The sequence below is a fragment of the Leptodactylus fuscus genome, chromosome 5 (assembly GCF_031893055.1).
Source record: "Leptodactylus fuscus isolate aLepFus1 chromosome 5, aLepFus1.hap2, whole genome shotgun sequence".
Classification (NCBI taxonomy): Eukaryota; Metazoa; Chordata; class Amphibia; order Anura; family Leptodactylidae; genus Leptodactylus; species Leptodactylus fuscus.
The window spans coordinates 167,834,792-167,851,805 of NC_134269.1; the positions used below are offsets into that span (position 1 = coordinate 167,834,792).

The following is a 17,014-nucleotide window of genomic DNA, read 5'->3' on the forward strand; positions in this document are numbered from 1 at the left end:
GTTCATGTGACATCAGGGACGTCACACAAGTAAACCTGAAACCTGCCCGGAGAAGCAAGTAACACTTTTTTTTTTTAATGTTCCCTTACCTCTCCTGGGCCTCCGATCATTATACTTGGGAGTCTGAACAGACCCCTGAGTATAATAATAGTGTTTGTAAGGCCTGCAGCGTTACTTACCGATCCCAGCCCCTGCCAGTATCAGTAATTTCAATAGGGCCCGTTACGACCTTCAGGGGCACTTCCTCACGGCCGCCAGGGCTGTCATCCCGAGGCATTGGCGCAGCCCTACCCTGCCTACTCTTCTTGAGTTCCCCCTTATTCGGAGAATGGAGGCCCTGGTTGCAGACGACTCTCCTGACTTTTCTAGGTTTGAGCAGCTCTGGCGGCCCTGGGTGATGTTGCAGGAGTCCTCTGACTTTTCTTCCTCTTTCGCCTGAGTGGGAATCTGGTTGCGTCACTGATCCTCCTTGTTCCCTCTTTGTCTCTCTCCTTCCTATTTGGTTCATCCTTGTGTTTTCTTGTCTTGTCTTCCCCCTCTCTTTTGTCTATGTGTGGTGTTCCTGACTGGTTGTTCTGTTTTTTTTTTTTCTCTTTGGGGTTTTGTCCCCTCTCCCTGATCCCTGTATGCTTTTACCGTTCATATTGTCTGGTCCATGCGAACGGTTTATCTCTCTATATTTGCCACTTCAACATTGAATATATTCTGTTGAGTCTTCTTAGTTGGACATATACATCAAGTCCTGTGTGCATGTAACCTAAGCAGACAGAAAATGCCCTAATGTGCACCCACCCCTTCAGGAGCCCAGATCTTCACACCATATGGGAACCTGGTGTAGGTTCACATCTTCCCTTTTACAGGATGCCCTAGAAAGAGCTGTTTAGTGACATATGCCATTTAAAGTACACTCCAGGAGATGCCTGGCTGATAACAGAGAACAATCCAGCCCATTCAGCTGCATATAGAGTACTGCTGGCAGCCAGTAGAGCATATAATGCGCTCACTGTCCATGTGCCAGGAAGTCAGTGATCCTTGGCATGTCACAGTGCAGGAAACAGAGTCGAGTCACATGTGCAGCAACTCTGTTCCCCATTAGCCTCCTCCTCAGTGAACGTTGTGGTGTTTGCCCCCTAAGTGCCAGCCACCTCCTGGTGGGCATGTGTTGGATTTGTCTCCAGTGGGGCATGTTGATGGTCCTCTTCATCGCTGAGAAAGGGGGCCAAGGTCCTGCTATATGCCAATGGATCTCAGTGTAAGCTTACAACGAAGTTCGACTCCCCACCCCCTAGCAGGAGCAGCACCCTTTCTACTCCATTTTGGATCCCAGCCAGAAAAATGTGCAGGTTAATGTCATTTAGGTGTACACCATCCTTTTGCAACAGCATCCGATTATCCCCTTCTAGCTGGCGGTGCCTGACCGCTACCCCGCCTAGCATTTGAATGTGGCGCGACACCAGCCTGTTCAGCACTTTTCTTGATCTCTTGGATAATCTACTGAGGGACCTATACCGGCTACGGCAGGGGCTCCTACTGTTATGCAAGGGGCTACTGGACCTACCTGACCCAGGTGCCTCAGAACCCCTGTAGGGGCGGTCATCCAAGCGCCAGGAGTAGTCGCGGCACCTAGAGGATTTTCTGGGGACTTTAGGTGCATGGGCTGTTATAGTGGGATTTTCGACCTTTAATAAATCCCCACTGCTGTGGACTGTAATAAGTGGCACTAGGTTCTGATAGGAAGCAGCAGCTGATGGGCCTGAGCTAAATGCTTCCCCCAAGTTCCCAGCATACTGGGCAGGGGAGTATGGGGGTAGCAGGTGGGCTACCAAGGGCCTGGTTGGGGGTGGCGATCAGAGGCTGACTATCTGCCACTAGCCATGTGCTGACCCCCAGGCCTACAACGCCCTTGGTCAGCCTGGCCTTTGGGACCTTGTGCCCATTTGGCTGTGGCGTCAAATAGCCGGCACCACTTGACCATCTCTCTTTTAAGGGTGTGGGCTGTTCCACTCGCAGGAGCTTTAATCCTGCTGCGTGGAGAAGGGGGTCTTGGGGGAGCCGGACTGTTGGCCTGGCCATCTTAACTGGACGGGCCGTGGGCTTCACCAGCTGCTTGGGGAGAGCCTGGGCTGACGCCCCGCTCTCCTGAAGCAGGGACTCCAGCCAGGCTGTCCCTTTCTGACTTTCTTTTAGTAGCAGCTACTCTAAGTGCTGCTGGTGGTGCTGCTGCTCCTGTTGACTTCTCTCCATAGCACGGCAGGGCGAGGGTTAACTGCAGAGAGGAAGGAGGGTTGAGCAGAAGCTCCAAGCAAGCTGCTTCCTGGGCCTTGATTGTGATTGATCTCTGCTACTGAGTGCAGAGCTTCAGGAGAGACACATGCAGCTGCTTCCAAAAGGGCTTCCCCGCCCTGCTCCGTCCATGTGCCAGGCATTCAGTGATCCTTGGCATATCATGGTGCAGGAAGCAGGATGCAGAGTCGGGATGCCAGGCAGTCAGGACTTATAGGAACACCCCACGTGGCCGGCTGTGAGGCTCTTTAAGCCGGAGCCGGATGTGCCCTCTCCTCCTCAGGCCGCCTCCAATCACAGGACGCTCGGCGAGCTCTGCTGACGACAGTTCCTTTGTGTCTAGCCGGCAGGCTTGAAGAGGATTGTGACACAGGCTGCCAGGACGTGGGTAGCGGCCCCTTTAAATCAGCGCCCAGTGTCAGTGGGAGGCAGTACACCATGCCCTTTGACTTCAGAAGGTGAGTGGTGTATGCACTGTCCAGGAGAAGGGGGCATCATCCTGCAGACTGTGCCCCCTCCTCATTCTGCAGACTATAGCTCCTATAAGGTGAGCTATCCAGTGTTACAGTAGAGCAGGTGTGCCGCTTACCAATGTAACCTGCACAGGACCTTGGCATCCTCCTGATATCAGTCTTTGCTGTCATGTTTCATTCATTCATTTGTTGCATCCATATCTATGCTATGTACCAGGGTATTGCTTCTATGGGAGATTTCCATCTGGGATGACATGACTGTTGTATACACTGGGACACTATATTATGTCAGGAGATGATTTGTTTTAAAGGACTTCTCCACTATTAGTATTTATAAGTGATAGAAGTAAAACATTACATCTCATTAGATATTCTGTGCCAGGTATGTCTGTACTCCAATGAGCCTATTTCTGAGAAAGTGATGTAAACACCTATAAAGAACGTATGTAATGGGGTCACAGGGAAGAGTCACCGGCTGCAAACTTCTTGCAGAACTGCAAAATCTGCCCCATGTATGTTTCTGCAGCATATACATGGATTTTGGATGGATGGGACAATTGCAAACATTTCTGCAATAATGCAGCTACGTGTGAATATACTTTTAGCCCTGACTACACAAAGACTCTGATGTCTTGTTAATTATTAAGTAAAATGAATTCTCCAGAAGGGTGGTCCCCTGACCCCTGACTTGCAACCATAGAGGCCAAGCATGCATGTCCATCTCCCACTTCACTGTGGCTGGGAGATAGGAGGGCAAGGGACCCACATTTTAAAGATAAATGCAGGTCCCATATGGGGAACACACATCTATTGGGCGTTTATGGCATATCCTCTGCCTTGAGTCTAAAAGTAGTACCAAAAATCTGTGTGTAATATCAATTAAAATTGTAGGTTCTTTGATGCAGATTTTCATTGGCTAACCCATAGGTTGGAGATCAGATGTGACAAACTTTTCAACTACATACAATGGAATTTCTGCAGTTAGATAAGCCGTGTCTGTGATTGTGGAAAATATGCATTTATTAATCTTAAAAGGGTTGCCAGATATGTCCCAAATTGATTTTACACTTCTGATGACTTCGCCACAGGATAGGCCTTAAGTATGTCATCTCTAGGGTCCAATCTGTGCATAGATCAGCTTTTCCAGGACCCTTCAGGTGCTGGAAGCTACACTAGTGGACTGGGAGTGTGTGCAGGCTGTTCCAGTTCAAGTGATGGGAAAGGTGCTGCAGCCCTGTCCGCTGCATAGCGGTGGTTACATTAAATTACAACACTGCACCTATTACTAGAATAGGAGAGGTGCTGCATGCACTCCTGGTTCACCAGCAGCTGCTGCACCCAGAGGCTGCAGGAACAGCTGATCTGTGAAGGGTTCAAATGTCAGACCTTCATAGATCTCATACCGATGACCTATCCTATGGATGTCTTATGCTGGGACATCAAACAAAATCCCCATAAACTCATTTATGCCACACTTCTAACATATTTAGTGTAATAAATCTTGACTATTGTGTCACAATACATTAAAGAGGACTTTTCATGGTTTGGGGCACAGGCAGTTCTATATACTGCTGGAAAACCGAGAGTGCACTGAATTCAGTGCACTGTCAGCTCTTTACCCGGGGCACAGATTGGAAAGCAGACAGTGCACTGAATTCAGCACACACTCTCGGCTTTCCAGCAGTATATAGAACTGCCTGTGCCCCAAACCATGAAAGGTCCTCTTTAAGTAAAGGGGTTGTTCACAGTAGACAATACTTTTACAATAAGAAGTTGCCCCCAGGGGTCAGTTGATTGAAGGTGGGATCTCATGGTTGCAAACCTCAGAGGATCAGTTGAGAAAGGTGAAGTGGGAATACACAGAGCACCTATCCAATTGAATGGGCAGCCACATTATGCATGATTGCGTCAGGTCCCCCAGAGGGAAATGTAAAAAAGAAATATATAACACCGGCGGCACTACTGTTCCCAGGATAAATCTATGGACTTTTTTTTTAATTTTCAAGAAACAGGGCAAAGTAAAGTTGTGTAGACAGTTCAAATCGCTAGCAAATAAAACTGCTGGTCGCAGCCCAGGTGGTGCACACTGCATAACAATATATACAAAAGTCCAGAAAATTCAGAGGCTGAAAAAGCAGGGCACTCGCCATAGCGATTCTTAAAAACGCAAGTCTTTTATTCCCTTTCTTTAAAAACTTGTAAGCACATCAACAGGAAGAATGGTAGCATTGATCAGAAAAAAATCACAGCAACATCCATTTCGCGCATAGCGCACTTCATCAGGCTTGCTACCTAGCTACTAAAGTTACTTCTTGCATCGTCCTCCAGAAGTGTGATGTGTATGCACATATACTTTAGCGTTTTCTTGTGTGAGTGCTTATGTGCTGTAAGAAGTTGTAAAGGTGTAATAGTGTGGTAAGAATAATCTGAATGGACATGAATAACCTTATACTCTTCTAACCTACAGTCTCCAACAATCTTTGGTAAGGCTAGCTTCACATTTTCGCCATAGTCTCTGTTCAAGTCTCTGCCACAGAAACCGGCAAAAATCGTGGAAACCCGGCGGACCCCGTTATAGTCTATTTGATTTGCAGATAACCGCTGTTTTAGCGGTCCACCTCTCCATCATTTGGGTTCCCCTCACCCCATGGACTTGAACACCAGAGACGCAAGCGCAGATGTGAACCTAGCCAAAGATTAGTTCCATTTTAAGCCATGATAAGAGTTGCCACATAGGACGTCCTGCATCACTCAGGTTGACACTTCACTTACCAGTTCAGTGCAGTTCAGTCCTTTGCTGCCTTGGTGGAGATGTGGTAAGTCATCTGATATGAGACAATACACTTGTATCGCTAGAACTATTTATTGATTAGAGCTCAGTAGTTGATACCTTTTTAATGGCTAACTGATAATGATGACAGATTACAACGTTTCGGAACTCTATGCTCCTTTCTCAAGTAGGAGCCGAGAGTTCTGAAACGTTGTAATCTGTCATCATTATTGGTTAGCCATTAAAAAGGTATCAACTACTGAAGACTATCAAGTTTGTTGTTTGTTTTTTTTATATTTCCTACCCACTGGCTAACACGGTACGAGAACAAACATTTTCCTTGATTAGAGCTGTAATGTTCGTTTTCTTGCTCAGTCTACAGTCTGTGAAGGTTTTCGTTCTTTTACTATGCCTTTAGACACTACGTTCACACATTTCTATTTCGTCATTGCTTTTTGAGACTTTGCTGCTATATGGTTATCTACCTTGAGGGTAAACCAGACATCTTTAGGACTACATGCACATGTTGCGGATTACGCAAAGATTTAAGTCAATCATTTTACTTAATCTCATGTAACGATACAGATATTTTAGGGCATGGAAATTGACATATAGAGAAAAATCGTAATGTCCACAGCATGACAGTTCGTTTTGCAGATTCCATCTTTTTCAAGGAGAGGGGTGAAATTTGCTGCAAAATCAGTGTGCGTTTTAGTGCAGAAGATCAAACGTTTGTACACCTATGTGTATAGCCTAAAGATTATTGACATGTTTGTGTCAATTCTATTTTCTATTGAATGTATCTGTTAGTGATAAAATTGTATTTGCAGTTGGTTTTAGCAATAAGTGCTCAACCACATGTCTTCTGAAGCCTTCATGTGGCATGTGGAGAGCTGACAACTAAAACTTTCATTTCATACCACAATAAGCCTGTAAATCAAAAGTGTGTAATGTGAACACCATAAAAGAATATCATATTAAAGGAGTTGTCCAGGGGTAGGAGTAAGCCATGTGGAGGCAGGGAGTGATGTAAATAAATAAATAAATCATACATACCTGTCCCCTGCGCTCTATTGTCTGCGTGGGTGTCCATTCCATTTTGTGCCAGTACCAGGATGCCAGAAGTTCTCCGCCTCACCTGACCGCTGAGACCAATCACTGGAGGAAAGAACCGGTGACAGTCACCCGTCCCTCTCTAGGGACTACTGAGGCCACAGCTTGGCCTCAGCTGACATAAGAGGCTGAAGAGTTCTGGTATCCATGGACCGCTGCAGGACTGACTGGGCGCTGGCAGCTGACAACAGAGCGCCAGCGACAAGTGAGTATATGCTTTATTTTTTATTTTGCGCCTCCATCGACCTTCACACAGTTTGCTTCAATTCCTAGACAACCCCTTTAAGGTCATTCTATTAAAATTGCTCTTCTGCAGCCTTTGTTAGCTGTAGAAGATGGCATTGTGCAGTCGGCGGCATGTATACTTAATAGACATCAATATATAAATATTCTGGTTGCTATTCATGTGGCTCATCGTTTTAGAGTTGGCTGCTGGATTGGTTGAAGTGGTCTGCTCTGCTGCGACGTAACTTCATGGGTAGTGAGGCTTAAATCTTTGAAGAATGGTATTGAGCAGCCTGCAATGTATGAGAACTCATTCGGGCTGTAAGGTTATGGCTCCACGTGGCATCGGATCACGGTTCTGCGCAGTGCTTTAGACAGAAAGTTTGCAGATGTTTCCTCTGTGGAGATCCGGTTTCAATTACACCTGGCGTTTCTGTAGGTATAATTGACATGCTGCAATTTCCAAAACTGTGGCGTGTCCGCAGCATGGTTTTTACCGCAAAGTGAGCATGGAATTCATTAGAATCCCATCCACTTTGCTCTGATTGTAAAATGCTGCAATTTGTTCCAAGGCATTTACGAGGTTTCAGCACCGATCTCTGCCCTTCATCAGAACGGCATTCCTGACAGTGCAGCTGGGCTATGAGGATTGCAGAATGCCCCTCCTCACAGTACTTGTCCATAGCTCTGTACTGTCAGAGAGGGTATTCCTTTACCGCCCAGCGATGACGCTGAACTGTGAGGAACGCCCCCCGCCAGTACAAGTCTATAAACGAGTACTGTCGGGGGAGGGTCCTTCTTCACAGCCCTGCTAAGACTGTCAGGAGTGTCCTTCTGATAGTGTGCAGAGATTGGTGCTGAAACAAACGGCACCGATATCTCCAGCCTGGGGGCACATAATGAGAAAGCCAACAGGGTGCCGAATTCAGCGTACTGTCCGCTTTCTAGCAGTATACAAAACCGCATGTGCAGAAGGACATGAAAGGTCCTCTTTAAGTTATTAAATCAATTTCACCTACTTCATTATGATTTCTAATTACAACTTACTTACTGGAATTCCGCAAAAGATGTTTTTTTGTAGAATATGTCACAAAGCTGACAGCTGGGGACCCAAAATCTAAATTCCCACAGTTCAGTACCCACCCAGAACTTCATATGTCTTTGTGGGATTTCCTCATTAACATTATCCTATTAATATTATAAATGTTGGATGTTTGTGGGTTTGGATGTTTGTTCCTCAATCACACTGGAACGGCTGAATGGATTTCATAGAAATTTGACACACCCCTACATATTGGCAAGGAAGGAAAATTGGGCTACTTTAAAAGTTTCTCACTCACCCCAAAACGCCACCGTGACCCTCAAAAGTTGTCTCCTACTCTGCTGTCGGCCCAGGCATGAAGTCAGCACAGGTAGTTACACGCCACTCCTATTGGTGCATGGCGGTGTGTGGGCGGGATAGGGAGCCAGCACAGCAGCCCATAGGTTGGCGCCGTATTGTGGACGTGGCCAGCGCGCGGGGACTCTTTCCTCAACATGGCGGCTGCCCGCATGGTTCCGAATGCCGCTGCCATGCCAGCCGGCCACACATTACCTCAGGCCGGCATAGCATGCAGCAGTGCACCCGGCCCAAACAAGTCCAGCCGCACATACTCGTGAACTGTGTGGCCGGGAAAACACGGCACGGGAAGGATCGCACATGCTCGCTGAAGCTGCAGCCACGAGACACACAGCTCCCCAGCATCTACATGGTGATTGCTGCGGGGAACAGGGATCGGCGGGTTGCTTAAGGGATGGAGGGGGTACAACAGGTGATGTGATGGGGGGGGTGTTGGTGGTATGGGGGAGGTGGTGGGGGTTAGGGAGGGGGGGGGGTTGGCACCGGAGGGCAGAAGGTAAGTAGGGGGGAGGGGGGCCAGATTGCATATGTGGAAAGAGGGGGGAGGGTAACCGTGGTCACGGGTAGGTGGTGGTGGGGGGAAGAGGTAGATGTAGGAGGTGACTGTGATCTCTAAAGGGGGGAAGGGGGCCGGGGGCGCGGGTGGGGGGAAACGGGAGGGCCGGAGGTGCAGCAGCGGGGCCGTGGGGTCCCGGCCCACGATACTGTGGGAGAGCCTAGCGCCGGCCGCAAGGAAAGGGCCGTGGGGGGCCACAGGCCGCGCAAGGGTGAAGGGACAGCGGACGAAGTCGCGGGTTATAGCTAGTTATTATTATTATTTTCATTTTTAAAATTTTCTAAAGTTTATAGAGAGTAAAATTTAGTGAGCAAGTACATGCACTAGAGCAGTGGTTCTCAACCTTTCTAATGCGGTGACCCGCAATACAGTTCCTCATGTTGCGGTGACCCCATTCAGTTTGGAACACGCGTCCATAACGGCGTGCGTTCCAGCTGAATAGCACTGCTGCAGTAGCATGGCTTCTCAGTGGCTAAAGCCATCAGAAATATGTATTTTCTGATGGCTTTAGACATACCTCACAATGTTTGAAGATTATAAAGAGGGACAAAATATGCTCCGCCCACTTTATGTTGACTCCGCCCATTCTCATTTTTCATGTGCTCCCACACAGTATAATCCTCCTACAGTCACCCAGACATTATATGTCCCCTCGCCATCTCTCCCCCAGTTTCATATAACCCCTTCATCTGCCCCCAGTTTCATGTCCCCCCCATCTCTTCCCCATTTTCATGTCCCCCCCATCTCTGTCCCCAGTGTCATGCCGTCCCCCCCTTCATCTGTCCAGAGCTTCATGTCCCTCCATCTCTTTCCCCAGTGTCATGCCGTCACCCCCTTCATCTGCCCCTTCATTATGTTCCACCTTAATGTTTAAAGCAAATAAAAAAAAAAAACTCTTATACTCCCCTTGCAAAACACCCCCGCCACTCTCTACGCGGTCTCGCTTACTCATATAATTGTAGCCGCGATGTGACGTCATCACATCGCGGCTACACATGCAGAAGTCACAGCGCAGCGTTAAAGCAGGAGCTGGCTGTGACAGCTCCTGCTTTATTCGCCTGTGCGTTCAACTCATCGGCGTCCTCCGGGCGCCGATAAGTTGAAACCGGGACATACCTCCCACTGACCAGGAAGGTTGGGAGGTATGCTTTAGGCGACCCCTGTGTTTTGGTCGTTCATCCCCCGCCGGGGTCGCGACCCACAGGTTGAGAACCGCTGCACTAGAGACAGATATAGCATAATGAATTATTCCCATAGTCCTTATTCTTATTGCTGGCACATTCTTGCTGGTAAATGGAGCAGCTCTCTATAAATTGAATTGCAGGTTATTCTAATTTGGAATGTATTGTTTAAAAAGACTCCAAAAAATCCCATTGTTTTCCAGAAAGTAAATATACAACGTAGGTCATAATTTTCTTTTGTTGTATGTTTGTTTGTCTTGGATCAGTTACTACTTCTTTGTAGCTTTTCTCTTAGTGCTTTGGGCATGTTTACTTCTTATGTAGAGAAATTTGGCGCATTGTATTTTTTCCCTTTTCCCTGATATACCTACAAGTGTTCCAAGCAGTAATTTTGCAGAGTCTGCTTGCTGGAAGTAGGCACCAAAAATGCAGTGAGGTGTATTAGTGAGTAGTCGAGCCAGAAGAAGACACTCTTGAGACCTCAATGTGTGTGGACCCTCTGCAGAGTATGACCATGGAATGTTAGAAATGCCATATAACTCCAATAAACAGTCAGGTGGCCAAATATCTTGGAAGTAGATGTTGCTTCATATAAATTCTCCAGGATCTGTAGTAACACAAATCTGTCTGCTGGCAAGTCATTGTATATTTTACTTTGCATTGGGTCATAAATAAGCGTAAACCTTATTTGCAGGTATACATTTCTTTGAGTTCGCAGTAGCATAGATTTGTACGTTTTGGTATATTTATATAGGACTATACCAATTGGTATATACAAGTGTTTTAGACTAAGGCCCCACATGGTGTCCTGCATCAAAAAAGCGCATGCAGGGAATAAAAACGCATAGGTGACACATTGCGGTTCTTCCCAAAGCCCTTTTGCTAGAATCCCATCCACTTTGCTGTGATTGTTTTTGCCGTGGTGTTTCTACCAAGGACAAACCGTGGCGTTTACGCTATGTGGTGCCTTGGCCGTAAAGAGGTTTTCTGGGCTAAAATTAATTATTGATGACCTAAACGAAGCATAGTTCGTCAGTATCAGCACATTGAGTGTCTGACCCCTGACACTCCCATCAATTCACAGTTGCTGATTTTACAGACAATGGCACAGGGAGCAGACAGCTGTTTGATGTGACCAAACTAGGTACTACAGGTTAGCTCTCATTTGCTTAAAGAGGACCTTTCATCAGATCGGGCACATGCAGTTTTATATACTGAGGGGGGCGTTCCTCCCTGCTCACACTCTACAGCGCAATAGGCGCTGCTGGCCAGAAGGGCGTCCCTGGCTAACTGGCAGAAACGCCCTTCTGACACTAAAGCGCTACGGTCCCGGGACCGATAGCGCTTTACACCGGGCACAGATCGGGAAAGCCGACAGTGCGCTGAATGCACTGTCAGCTTTCCAGCAGTATATAACACTGCCTGTGCCCGATCTGATGAAAGGTCCTCTTTAAATTGGAGGTAAGATGCAATGACTTGGTTCAGCCACTGCACATGAACAGCACTGTCTGCTTCCTGCCATATAATCTGTGTATCTGTAACTCACAACAGCTAATCAATGTCAGTGTTTGTCAGTTCATTAATAACAGTCCAGCAAGAGTCTATCAGTAACTTTAGCCCAGAAAAGCCTTTTAAATCCATATCTTGCGCTATATAGGTATACAATAATATAGCGTGTAACAGGTAGTGCTGTCTCTGCTCCTGTTCCTACTTTTCTATATGATTCCTTATCATATTCATGCTCCCTTTGCTGATAAGGTGAACAAATATCCTAGATCCGTGAACAAGCATTATTTGCAGCTGGCTGACCACATCAATGATATTTATGCACTTTATTTTTCTAAAGTTTATTATTTATTTTTTTCTTTGTGCATTTTATTCACTTTAAAATTTTTATTGTGACCTGTGCCATATTTCAAACATGCTATAAACCTGATGTGGTGCACTGGACAGCCACTACGTTAATAGAAGGTTGTACTTGGATACTGTCACCTTCACATTTTTGAACCCCAAAAAATTAATATAAAAAGTCAGCACCTTCCATAACCGATCCAAATACAAGTGGCAAAGTATGTCTCTAAGGGCTAGTTCACACGTTGGGGGTCCACGCGGGATTTGACACAGAGAGAGACGCAGCGAGCCGCGTCTCTCTCTGGTCAATACCCGCCTGCCACGACCATCGCGGTCACGGCTTTGCCCTCCTATGTCGACTCAAATGAATGAGCCGATATAGGAGGGTGCTGCCGCTAGGCGGAAGCCGCGGCCCAGCGCACCGCGGCTTCCACCTGAAGAAAGGACATGTGGCTTCTTTTCTCCGCTAGCAGCAGCCCGCCGCTAGCGGAAAAAAGAAGCCCGGCGGTCTGCATAGACCACCATTGTAAAGGGGTGGTTTTTGAAGCATTTTGAAGGTTTTTTGCTCACGTGTGAACTGACTCTAACATGGGTTTTAGACTTTTCGCATAAATATCCGGTGTTTAATATTTTTGCAAGATTTGTTGCTAAGTACACACTAGCGTTTGAGTTTCCGTTCTTTGGTTCCGCTTGGGGACCCCCCCAAAAAACAAACAAACAAAAAAATAACGAAATCCTATCCATTTAAAAAGCGGTGACCCGCGGACCCTTTAAACTATTTCTCTCTGCATGTTTTAAGCGTAATGGGGGACAGATTCCCTGTACAGTTACTGTACGTTAGAGTGACCGCAACCTTAGAAGTTGAGCCATGAGGCTCACGTGACTGCTGAGACCAGTCAGTCACTGGTAAGGAACTATTGGCGCATGTGAGTGACATCACTGGTCCCGATCTGGCAAACACTGAGGCCATTGATTACTCTGTGGTCACATGCCCAACACGCAATGGAAATGTGACCAGAAGCGTAAAATGGAGTGAAGGATGAGTATTCCATTCTTCCTTTTTCTTTTACACGCTCCTTGGCTGTCCCACAGGTTTCTCCAAAATCTGGACAACCCCTTTTAAATTTTCCCCCTTGTCCTATTTTTTTTCTTCATACAATATGACTAAACACTAAAGTAACAAAACTGCCTATGGTTATTTGTTCGATTCCTTATTGATAGTTCTATACAGGTTTGTGTGTGCCAGGCCTCTACCTTATAATCATTTGTGTTTTGAATCTAAATATATATATATATATATATATATATATATATATATATACACTCACCGGCCACTTTATTAGATACACCATGCGAATAACGGGTTGGACCCCCTTTTGCCTTCAGAACTGCCTCAATTCTTCGTGGCATAGATTCAACAAGGTGCTGGAAGCATTCCTCAGAGATTTTGGTCCATATTGACATGATGGCATCACACAGTTGCCGCAGATTTGTCTGCTGCACATCCATGATGCGAATCTCCCGTTCCACCACATCCCAAAGATGCTCTATTGGATTGAGATCTGGTGACTGTGGAGGCCATTGGAGTACAGTGAACTCATTGTCATGTTCAAGAAACCAGTCTGATATGATTCCAGCTTTATGAAATGGCGCATTATCCTGCTGAAAGTAGCCATCAGATGTTGGGTACATTGTGGTCATAAAGGGATGGACATGGTCAGCAACAATACTCAGGTAGGCTTTGGCATTGCAACGATGCTCAATTGGTACCAAGGGGCCCAAAGAGTGCCAAGAAAATATTCCCCACACCATGACACCACCACCACCAGCCTGAACCGTTGATACAAGGCAGGATGGATCCATGCTTTCATGTTGTTGACGCCAAATTCTGACCCTACCATCCGAATATCGCAGCAGAAATCGAGACTCATCAGACCAGGCGATGTTTTTCCAATCTTCAATTGTCCAATTTCGATGAGCTTGTGCAAATTGTAGCCTCAGTTTCCTGTTCTTAGCTGAAAGGAGTGGCACCCGGTGTGGTCTTCTGCTGCTGTAGCCCATCTGCCTCAAAGTTCGACGTACTGTGCGTTCAGAGATGCTCTTCTGGCTACCTTGGTTGTAACGGGTGGCTATTTGAGTCACTGTTGCTTTTCTATCAGCTCGAACCAGTCTGGCCATTCTCCTCTGACCTCTGGCATCAACAACGCATTTCCGCCCACAGAACTGCCGCTCACTGGATGTTTTTTCTTTTTCGGACCATTCTCTGTAAACCCTAGAGATGGTTGAGCGTGAAAATCCCAGTAGATCAGCAGTTTCTGAAATACTCTGACCAGCCCTTCTGGCACCAACAACCATGCCACGTTCAAAGGCACTCAAATCACCTTTCTTCCCCATACTGATGCTCGGTTTGAACTGCAGGAGATTGTCTTGACCATGTCTACATGCCTAAATGTACTGAGTTGCCGCCATGTGATTGGCTGATTAGAAATTAAGTGTTAACGAGCAGTTGGACAGGTGTACCTAATAAAGTGGCCGGTGAGTGTATATATATATATATATATATATATATATATATATATATATATATATATATATATATATATATATATATATAAAACGTATGGTTTATAACTATACGAGTGTCATTTGCTATTTGGTGCGGCCACTGATTCCATATTCATGTAAGACTCATGTAAGGTCAATGGTTAAGTAATGTGTTCATTCCTTCTGCTTGTCCCTTTAGATCTTTTATGCAGACAATGCTTATATTGTAATTTGCCTGTGATGTCACTTTTTGTTTTTTTTCCAGCCATCAAAGCAACAATGTGTGCATTTTTTTACTTCCTGTCTTAAAATATTTTCTTGATCTAATTTCCTTCCATTAACATGCAGAAGATTTCTTACTAGTTCCTCTGTCTGCCTTTCTTGGTATCTAATTTTCTGCTTTAATGATGATCGCAGTCATAGGACATCCTCATGCTCGCTGTCTTCGTCATAGTTGGCTGTTGGAGTGAACAATTAGTTAATAATGCTATCAGACCTGGAGGAGCCTCTGTGGTTTCTATATACAAAGACGGCTGTCATAGTGTCTAAACAGTGTATTTATTGTATATCTCCCTGTATAAAAAGGATCTACAAAGGCGTAGGTGGAAATGTAGCTACAGTACGTGGATCTGTGGTTGGTAACCGTTACCAATTTTACAGGTTTCCTCACTTTACCTATAGGCCTGTTCTTGAAAAATTTGTCAATTTGTTAAATTTTGTTTAGCAGATTCTTCTTTACATGTCTCCTCTATACCAGAAACAGTCCATGCGTAAGTGACCCTTTTCTGTAGTCTTGTACAGTTCTTTTAAAGGGTAGCTGACACACAGTCTAAAAAACCCAATGATATAGATATAAGCCCTGCTTCCCAGAAAAATATAAGCGTCCTTCTTGATCTTGTATTGGAACCATTCTGCTGATTTTCTGGAGTTAATGCTAGAGAGGAGGAAAACTGAAGAGGGATTTGAGATGGAAGTCATCCCAAAAATTACTGTTCAATTTTTGTCATGAACATATCTTTCTAGAAAACAGCTCTATAGCTATATAATAATTATACACAGTATCCACCAACCTGGACTTACACAAATGTGTAATACATCTAAAGACCTGAAACTGAGGTCTATACAAATTCAAGAGAAATATCTATGGACGATGAGAAGAGACATGCTGTCTGGAGGAGGGAGTGTCATAGAAAAAGTTGTGGATGGTCCTATGGCTTGGTGATCTGACCTGTAGTTCTACCAAGCCAAGGTTTATGATTTGTAAGATTTTGTCTTTTTATCCTTTAAGACCTCCCAGGTTTGTGTTGGTTCCCTGCTTAAAGGTTGAGGCACAGCTCCTACCTATAACTTAAACGTTGTTTCAAACATTAGTAACAAGTGCTCACATATTTGGATCAAGTTTACAGTCTGCGGTTTCTGCTAGATATCACATCAGGGCTATCGTCAACTAGATATCGCATCAGGGCTCTTTCTGTTTTTCATACATGTAATGTTAGGTTCACTCTAGCGTTCAGGTCTGCATGGGGTTTCCGAAAGACGGAGACCCTGTCCACTTAATTTTGGGGCCCCACAAGACATAAATGCCACAGGAAAAATCGCAGCATTTTCCAGTCAGGGCAAAGAGGATGGGATTCTCGTAAATCCAATACCCACTTTGCGGTAAAAACCGTGGTGCGAGCACTACGCAATTTCCAAAACCAGCACAGTTTTGGAAGTCACAACATGTTAATTATACCTACGGAAACTACGGAGGTTTCCCCATAGGTATAATTGAAACAGTCCGCAGAGGAACCGCAATGTGTTGCCGCGACGGTTTTTCCAGCAGCACTTTTTTGCTGTGGGACACCTTAGGCCTTAGCCTAAAAAGCAGTTACCCAGAGATCCCTAGACTATAAGGTGGTCTGTCAAGAGAAAAAAATGTGTTTAAAAGATAGGATCCCTTTAAAGACCAAATTAACAACCTGCATCAAGAGAGAACCCAATCTTCAAGCAGTCCTCTTCCCTCCCTTGATTTTCATTGTGAATTCTCATTCCTGGACCCATCAAACCTCCTCCGGTCTCTGTCTCCTGCTGCTACAACTTGCCTTATTAAAGTTTGTAACCCCTCTCTCTCCTCTTGAATCTTTCCTTCTTCCTTCAAGCATGCTGTCATAACCCCACTACTGAAAAAACCTTCCCTCCACCCATCCTGTCCTGCTAACTATTGACCCGTCTATAACCTCTCCTTCATCTCTAAACTGGAACGCATGGTCTATTCCTGCCTAATCCACTATCTCGCTGATAACTTTCTCCTGGACCCCTTACAATCAGGTTTTCAGACACTACACTCTAAAGAAACTGCCCTTACAAAAGTCTCCAACGATCTCCTGGAAACTAAATTAAACTATTCACTACTTAGACTTCTGGATCTTTCAGCGGCTATTGACACTGTAGTCCACCAACTCCTCCTCACTATGCTTCACTCTACTGGCCTCAAAGAGACTGCTCTCTCTTGGTTTTCTTTTTCCAGTCTCCCTCAAATCCATCCATAGTGTTGCACCTCCCTACATCTCCTCCTTTGTTACAGTCTACAACCTTAATCGTTCTCTCCATTCTGCCAATGACCGTTAGACTTGTATC

The 17,014-nt window shown here is 45.6% G+C and overlaps 1 protein-coding gene across 1 annotated transcript in view; it reads left to right on the forward strand.

The window, feature by feature from the left end:
- Positions 1-2,421: 2,421 nt before the first annotated feature.
- The window catches only part of ERGIC1 (endoplasmic reticulum-golgi intermediate compartment 1), a 70,451-nt gene continuing 55,858 nt past the window's right edge, over positions 2,422-17,014 (forward strand). Inside the window, exon 1 of the mRNA XM_075274727.1 lies at positions 2,422-2,741. Within this exon, the coding sequence (XP_075130828.1) occupies positions 2,722-2,741 (20 nt within the window). The 5' untranslated portion in view covers positions 2,422-2,721. The remainder of the gene's footprint in view (positions 2,742-17,014) is intronic.